Source organism: Haliotis rufescens, unplaced genomic scaffold (genome assembly GCF_023055435.1).
Source record: "Haliotis rufescens isolate VD_foot unplaced genomic scaffold, xgHalRufe1.0.p SCAF_4, whole genome shotgun sequence".
NCBI classification, from domain to species: domain Eukaryota; kingdom Metazoa; phylum Mollusca; class Gastropoda; order Lepetellida; family Haliotidae; genus Haliotis; species Haliotis rufescens.
This window is the reverse complement of record NW_025964112.1, coordinates 63,627,934-63,636,611: the sequence shown is the minus strand read 5'-3', so window position 1 is coordinate 63,636,611 and position 8,678 is coordinate 63,627,934. Positions and strand designations below refer to the sequence as shown.

At 42.0% G+C, this 8,678-nt stretch overlaps 1 protein-coding gene across 1 annotated transcript; it reads right to left on the bottom strand.

The window, feature by feature from the left end:
* Window positions 1–279: 279 nt before the first annotated feature.
* LOC124112197 (probable 39S ribosomal protein L45, mitochondrial) lies at window positions 280–8,604 on the bottom strand. Its single transcript, XM_046472203.2, has 8 exons — window positions 8,505–8,604; window positions 6,466–6,618; window positions 5,097–5,232; window positions 3,604–3,668; window positions 2,766–2,917; window positions 2,483–2,537; window positions 1,476–1,625; window positions 280–1,090 (listed from the first exon to the last, which is right to left on the bottom strand). The coding sequence occupies exons 1-8, from the start codon at window positions 8,547–8,549 to the stop codon at window positions 809–811; spliced, it is 1,038 nt and encodes a 345-aa protein (XP_046328159.2). The 5' UTR covers window positions 8,550–8,604; the 3' UTR covers window positions 280–808.
* Window positions 8,605–8,678: the final 74 nt, after the last annotated feature.

Here is an 8,678-nt window from a genome sequence, read left to right as displayed (position 1 = left end):
TACTTAGAGACGGTGGGGTTTTGGGGCTCTGTGATTTGGCAGAATGCGGGTCATCGTTTCCCAATAAACTTGGTTGTTACCGATGTTTTCTGCCACTGATTTGTCGGGCACCGCAGCAGATGTATTGCTGCAATGTTTCTGACTGTCGGGTTAATAAACATTCTCTTACTCACCCCAGACAGAGATGATAGATATGAAAGTAAGGATGCATTACAAGTTCGACTGTCATGACATGACACTACTCCTGAATCCTGACACTAAAATAAACAAAGACACAAATTTACAAATTACTAGTCAGCTTTATTCCAAACTTTCACACAAACTCTCAACGCACAGGAGTACACAGATGAAGCAAACCACTGTGTATATATGATATAGGAACATACACCCTCGTCTGTCTTCAGGAAATACATAACCATGGGCAGTAGATCCAGAAACATCAGCCTCCGGCCTAGAGAGTCTAAGGGCATCAATACTCCTCATCAAGGAGCACCATGGTGTCAGTGACACAATCCAACCATTGCCGCAATGTCTGACTGTACACTGATGTGCATACTTCTTAGATTGAGGCTTGTGAACAATACTCCCCAATGGCCAGTATGACACCTGACAATGAAAACATAATAATCTTCTTCGATGAGTTGATGAGTTGACTGCCTTATCAGTATTAATGTCTGTCTACATTAGACAGTGTCCCTGATGGCCGATGTCTTGCTAGTTCTGTGACAGAATGTAGAACAAGGGTAGACCATGACAGACAGCATTCCTAGTCATACTCAACCTTCTTGCAGCTCAATGGCTGTCAGTCTCATGCAGCAGTCTGCACAGAAGTGTCTTCGCCCTGCTTCTCAACACTGGTCGAGCTGGAGTCTTCCTCCAGCTCCTCCAGAGGTTCGAACGTGGCAACACGATATGTCTTTATCAGCGGCTCCCGAGGGGGCATCCAGTCGGGAATAATCTTGCCATGAACTCGCCATTGTCCGTACACGTTAGCGATGTGCTTCTCAAACACCACATACTCCAAACAGTCTTTGGGTATAGTCTCACTGCCATACATCAGACGACCAAACCGGTCATAGATAGCAAGGATCTACAACAGATAAGTCTCAATAACAATCTGAACAATGATATCTGGTACACAACACACACCACGGCACTGAATAAACCCCTTGTTTGTTTGTTGCTTTGTTGTTTAACACCGCACTCAGCAATATTCCAGTTATATGATGGCGATCTGTAAATAATCGAGTCTGGACCAAACAACCCAGTGATTGACATCATGAGCATCAATCAACGCAATTGGGATACGTCGACATGCATCAACCAAGTCAGCAAGTCTGGCCACCAATCCCATTAGTCGCCTCTTACAACAAGCAGAGTTGCCTTTTACAACAAGCCTGGGTTGCTGAAGACCTGTTCTACCCCAGATCTTCATGGGTTGGATACACAACTAACAAACCATGTTGTGGACTGACCTGTTTGGTGTGGATCCTGACGGTCACCTGGGCGTACAGGTTGTCCTTCCCCAGCACCTCTGTAGTCCGCACATGAGTAACACGAGGTGGCTCGATTGACTCCACAAACTTCCAGTGAAATGTCTTTTTCTCCAAACCAAACACCATCTCCTGCAGAAATAACCACATTGACAGAATAGTGTCAGTGCATTAAACTTGCTTCAATAACAAGAACAGCGCTCATCCAAATTAGCAAACCACTGGTACGATGTAATATGATATCGCTTACACAGTAAAGTTTCCAGCAATAACTGTCTGGAAAACAGAAATTCAAGATTAATTGGGCCCAAACTATGAGGAACTTGGGGTATTTGCAGCGAGCACAGGAATAGATGACAACAATCTTATTAAAATCAGATCTAGGTTCTTGCTGTCGCTAAACAAAGATCTGAGTGCACCCCATAACGGGTCATTTCATAATGACCTTTCGCGAACATTAGCCAATTAGCAGCTTTCTCGAGCTTTACGGCACTCGTTTCAACCTGGCGGCTTCCATTTCAGACTATGCTTGAAAAATAGGTTTACACAGTTCTCGAACAAACGAACATTCCGGAATGTCTAATATATAGAGATTGTATGGCAGTGCTTCTCACGTACTGTGCAACGCCTCCTCCGTTCAAATGTTTATCCCACAGAAGTGAGATAAAGATGATAATTTTGACGGAATCAGTCGTAAGGGCTGTAACTGTCGTTCAGTATACCCTGTGTTAATGTTTTCGAGGTTGCATGATTAGAAAACACATTCCGACTGTCACTTTCACGATCTGGTATGCAAGGCTTTGATTGGTCAGATGAAAGGTCGTTCGGGTGTGACCGGTAATGGGATGTCCTCAGATCTTTGTTTAGGGATAGTCTACCTCTTCATCATTGTAGTGCCTATCCTGCTTATTAGTTATGACAGATAACTACTATGGAAGAACCATGTGCTCTTTAACTTCTTTTGAATAGTATTTATGACCAACACTCACCACAAAAGCTTTCTCTGAGACAAGCTCGTGCAGACGATTTCTGTTGCCTCGTATACTGAAACAAACAATAGTTGGGCATCATTATGAAAGCAAAATCTGTGTATATGACAAACATAACATAATATGATTCCAATGTGGGTAGTTAAAACATGTAAAAAATAAATGAAGTCAATTAAAACATGATGTTCAGAAAATGAGTTCTTTTTAACAGAGGAGTGAAAGTCTGACCCCCCCCAAAAAAATCAAATGTCAACCACAGCGCAGCCTAAAGTAATCTTCTTACTCCTCTAAACACTTCTGAGCCTCCATCACAATGTCCTGAGCCTGCAGTGCAAAGTCTTTTATATCAAAATCATCCTCGAACTGGCGCACTTTCCGGAGGGCCATAAATGACTTCCCTTTCTTCTCAAACTCGGTATACTTCTGCTTCACTCCCTAACAAACAGAAACAAACAATCCTTGAGACACAAGAGTGGGTGAGTGAGTTGGGTTTAACGCCGCTTTTAACAGTATTCCAGTTATATCATGGCGTGTCAGCTTTATGTGGGAGGAAAGCCCGAAGTGATGCAGGTCTCAGACGTTTACCACTTCGGTGAAACCCACAAGCACAGGTATGGTGCTGACAAACCTAGAAACATAATCAGGGCGAACCGGGATTCGAACCCACAATCATAGGTTTCTGGCGTGCCCAAGGGACGCAAGAGACACAAGAAACAAACATCTCCTCCTCATGATGACAAGGACATTGGAAGGTACTCATGACAACCACACGGGGAGATATTCACCCTGGAAATCTCAGAATATTAACAATTTCTTTTCGATAGTTTTTAAATTTGACCCCTCACACATTTGGAACAATCTAAATTTATGGAATGGAATACAGTAAACTACGGTTATAACGAACATACTTATAACGAACTGACGGATATAACGAACTTACTTTTTGGGTCCCGACTATTTGCTGTAGTCATGCTGTATATATGCTTATAACGAACTATGGTTATAACGAACTAAACTTAGTAGTCCCTTTGGGTTCGTTATAACCGTAGTTTACTGTATTTGTATATACTACATTTGCTAGTTTGTGAACATTCTACAGTGACTGATCTGTGTTGACTGACCTCGGTTGAGAGGAGGGAAGATTTGCCATCTCCTTCAGGGGGGACGAAGGGCTCAAAGATGGCAGCTGCAAAAACAACATCAAGATATCACTTCCTTGCCTGCGCATGTGTGTGTTTTATAGAGCTAGCCCACTGAGATGCCATGCCATAGTTTAACATGGGTATCCTACTGAGACACACAATACTGACCAGTCCTTGTTCTATCCCCTCCATGCTGAGTGCCTGGCTGTGTTAGAACAAGTACCATCTTTTGGTTTAATGCCCCCAGGGGATTAAACTGCTGACCATCCGCTTTCCGGACAGACACTTTATCCACTACAACATGCAGGCGGTCTCCCTGCATGTTAAACAGAGTTCGGTACTGCCTGATTTAAGAAATAAAGATTGCTTTACCCCCATAAAGTATAGTTTTGCCCTGAACTAATACTGTTAAAGCATGATGACACTTACTGGAGGAAGAGCGACTTTGGTCATTTTATTTGACTGCTGTATGCATTCATGACCAACTCGTGATATTCCGGGACAAGCCGAATAGCAACTCGTGACCCTCTCATGGCCATTTTTTGTGACCGGGTTCCGTCTAAGCACAAACGGGCATAACTTAAACAATTGCCAACTCGTGTTATCCCGGGACAAGCCCAATAGCGGCACGTGGCCGTCTCATGGCCATGTTTGCGACCGGGTTCGTCTAAGCACAAACTGGCATACCTAAAACAATTGTCAACTCGTTGCGTAATGGTTCACATATATTTCCCCATTTATAATATATATATTTCAGATGCAATTTAAAGCACATGATGTCATCTGGACGTGCGGAATTATACAGCATGACTGAACACATTTAGCTGTCTTGGGTTTATTTTTAGATGCCAGACATTTGTAAAATCAAAAATTATTTCTGAGGAATTCTTTGACAAAGAACTTGAAATTACGCGCATTCTGACTGGTTTGTCGTATTTTCGCACATAACATTCATTGATAGGGGGACGAGTCTTCTTGCAGGTTACGGAAAGGGGCGAGTGGTGACGAATGTCCTGCATGTTGCTGAATGCCCTACACTGACCAACCGGTGTCCATGTGGTCATGAAACTTTACAAGCATTTCTCATTCCTGTGTCCATGGACAGACATAATTCCTTGGCAACAACGCCTGCCTCAGACAACTTTGTAGCTGCTGTGGGTAAGTCGGTGGCAAGAGAGATGGTTGGCAAAGTAGACTGTGTACTGCTATTAACATGATTAAGGGTATTTTCAAATAAACTTTAATGTGTTAAATATGTTGTTGTAAATCATGAGTAATATTCAATAAAGAATACAAGCATAATATTTTATTTTGTAATTTTTGGTGTAACAGTTACACAAAAACTGTTGAAGTGTCTAACAGTTGTAAGACAGGCGCCTGAGACAAGGGAGGTAATCACATCCATGAATACCCGGTACAACATTTGTCACTGAAGTTGAAGTCCCAGCCATAGTGAAGGGGAGGTAACTCACATGTGCAGCTGATATTGATGGGTCTCTCTTGAAATATTCGGGGAGGGGGGATTTTATCTTTCTTCATTTGCTTGTGCTTCTCATCGGCCGACATGTCCTGATCTTTCATCACTTTCCCGTAGTCTGGCAGGTCAATCTAAAACAATGGCCATATGTGTAAGATCATTGTGAAACAACAGCAATATGTGCAAGATCATTCTGAAACATATGTATTACATATGTATTTAAATAATGTTAAAACAATAATAACACATACCCGGTATGTGCTAGGAGTGGTATTTTATTGAAAATGCCAAACATAGTATACAAATGACCCTTTATTGTGACCTAAACCTTAAATATTGGTCACATAGTCAGACCTTTCAAACCTTTTCATTGACTTACAGTGAAGCTTTCAATTGACTGAGGCCTTGAGGATGACCATGACATGATAATGTGCCAAAGATATTCTCAGGGCTATAATAGAAATATGCATGATGACATCCCTGAGATGACCAAACAATGCATAGGTTCTACTTTTGATCACTACCACTCGATCTCTGAAAATAGATTTAACCTTTGTCATGGATGATGAATGGGAGCTCCATGCAGTGTTTGTAACCGGTCATGGATGGTGAATGGGACCTCCATACAGTGTTTGTAACCTGTCATGGATGATGAATGGGAGCTCCATGCAGTGTTTGTAACCTGCCATGGATGACGAATGTAAGCTCCATACAGTGTTTGTAACCTGCCATGGATGATGAATGGGAGATCCATAGTGTTTGTAACCTGTCATGGATGATGATTGGGAGCTCCATACAGTGTTTGTAACCTGTCATGGATGATGAATGGGAGCTCCATACAGTGTTTGTAACCTGTCATGGATGATGAATGGGAGCTCCATACAGTGTTTGTAACCTGTCATGAGAGCTCCATGCAGTGTTTGTAACCTGTCATGGATGATAAATGGAGCTCCATGCAGTGTTTGTAACCTATGTCAGTGATTATGAATGGGAGCTCCATGCAGTATTTGGAACCTATGTCATAGATGTTGAATGGTAGCTCCATACAGTGTTTGGAACCTATGTCATAGATGTTGAATGGGAGCTCCATGCAGTGTTTGGAACCTATGTCATAGATGTTGAATGGGAGCTCCATGCAATGTTTGGAACCTATGTCATAGATGTTGAATGGGAGCTCAGTGCAGTGTTTGGAACCTATGTCGTAGATGTTGAATGGGAGCTCCATGCAATGTTTGGAACCTATGTCATAGATGTTGAATGGGAGCTCAGTGCAGTGTTTGGAACCTATGTCATAGATGTTGAATGGGAGCTCCATACAGTGTTTCGATGTCCGCATCGGTAGGACAGTCTGCTCCTAGCCTCACCTTCATAATCTTCTTCCTCCGGAGTTTCCGAAACTTTGGGTTGAAGTGTTTGCTGGATGGGTAGCGCACCTGTAGCAGACACACTGCTGGTGCACACTGGGATATGGCGGGCACAGGCGAACATCTTGAAGTCACCTGACAGCTTAAGATTTTCTGTAGAAAAGAACAGTATGACTATGTGGGAAGCTGAAATATTAGTTTGACATGGCAGATGTCATTAGCCTTTCAATGGTTACTAAACTGCTGGCATGGCTGAAACCTAACAATTTTATTGTGCTGAAAACACTCACTAAACCCTATATATAACACAATATTGTAAAACATAACTTCAAGATCGACATCCATGTGTTACAAGCAAACATAAATCACTGTCTTTTACAGAATAAATTATTTCTCCAGGGCTGCGAATATAATGCATCGTTGGATGATTTTATTTTACTGTTGTCCTGTGAAGACTAAAGAGTAAATATGTGTTTCTAGTTCTGAAGGTATTTAAACATGATTTTAATTAAATTCATTACTAAGTAAACATGTTAAAGTTTTTTTAAAGTGACACTATTTTGACCAGAAATTTTGACCAAATTTCCTGGCATGTTCTGAACAAATCCCATGATGTATTTGAACTTGGACCCACTTCAAATCTTGATGTAAATACTCAAACCCTTTTCAGTCGTCTCTTTCAGGAAGAATGGAGTTCTTAGACGCTTTTCTGAACTGGGATCCTTTAATAATCTCCTAATTGTTATTAATGGGACAGTTTTGGAAAATGTAGGTATCTTTTTGCAAATTAATATTGGGCGGTTTTAGCGTGGGTCATTGTAGACTGATGCACTGTCATGGTCACTTTTACTGTGAAACTTGAAACTTTATAAAACATATGTGGATTTACCTTGGGTAAGACTTGAATATCTATAGAAAAATTATTAAAAGAGGTGGACCCCTCACCCCAATCATTGGGGCTACCTGACACTACGGATTCGGAAAAGGTTGTCTCACCAAAAGGGGTTTAGGGATTGTGAAGGGCTATCCATCCCCAAGCCCAAACTAACCATGAGGATAAAAAGGTATGTTAGATCAGCAATATAGCACTATCTAGTTTGGTCAACTGAAATCTTGACACTGGTGGAACATACTCCGGGAGCAGTGCACTTTACTGGGCACACTTTTTTTTATGTCAGCCAGCACTGGGGATTGAACTCACGTTGACAGCTTGAAGCTATGCTTTGCTAATGACTTAATCCAACTAGCCAACATTTTACCATGGGCGCTATCACAAATAATAAGTGCTTGTTTACCAAGTCATCAACACCTGATTGTCTACCAACACCTGATTGTCTATCCTAGTCATTTTCTTTGCCAAAAGGGGTGGTCGGCCAGCCAAGCGTTCGCTCATCACGCCGAAGACTCGGGTTCGAATCCCGACATGGGTACAATGTGTGAAGCCCATTTCTGGTGTCACCCGCCGTGATATTGCTGGAATATTGCTAAAATCGGCGTAAAACCAAACTCACTCACTCAATTCTTTTCAAAAATCGAAACGTTGATAAAGATTTACGGAGTTTCTTCAAATTACATTTGATTAATTCGTTAAAAGAGATAACCCCACTCTAAGGATCGTGAAGGGGTGTTTGGTCGGAAAGGGGTACCTAACCTAATGATCGTAAAGGCGTGTATTATCGAAAGTGGATCCAAGGGCTAAGGACAGAGTTGGCCCAATTTGGGGATAATCCAACCCTAACACAACTAACCAACCCTAAGGATCGAAGAGGCACGTGGGACCTGTGAAGCGAGAGCCAATTAGCCCTACGCCCGGGAAAGTGTATTGTTGTCTTTACTTCGCATTAGACAGGTAATAATTACCAGCTGACAAGAAAAGGATGGTGCAACAAGTGCACGAAAACAGGGGTATCTGTACCCACGATCGCGGCGACCTCCACAAGAAATCCACGTTCTCGAATGAGAAGGAAAGGGGCATTGTTTATCGAAAAAATGTCATACAAAGTATTCAACATTAAAAAAAGCATGCAAAGGGCATTGACCTGATGACAGCCGATACGCACGAGTCGGCCTATGTGCGCGGCCATTTTGAGATGTCAATTTCGAGTCACGTGACCAACCAAACCAGCGAGCGGTCGTGCTACTATTACCCTAAGAACGAACAGTGGTACTAATATTTTGTTTACTGAAACTCATAATTGTTCATTTTTAATGTC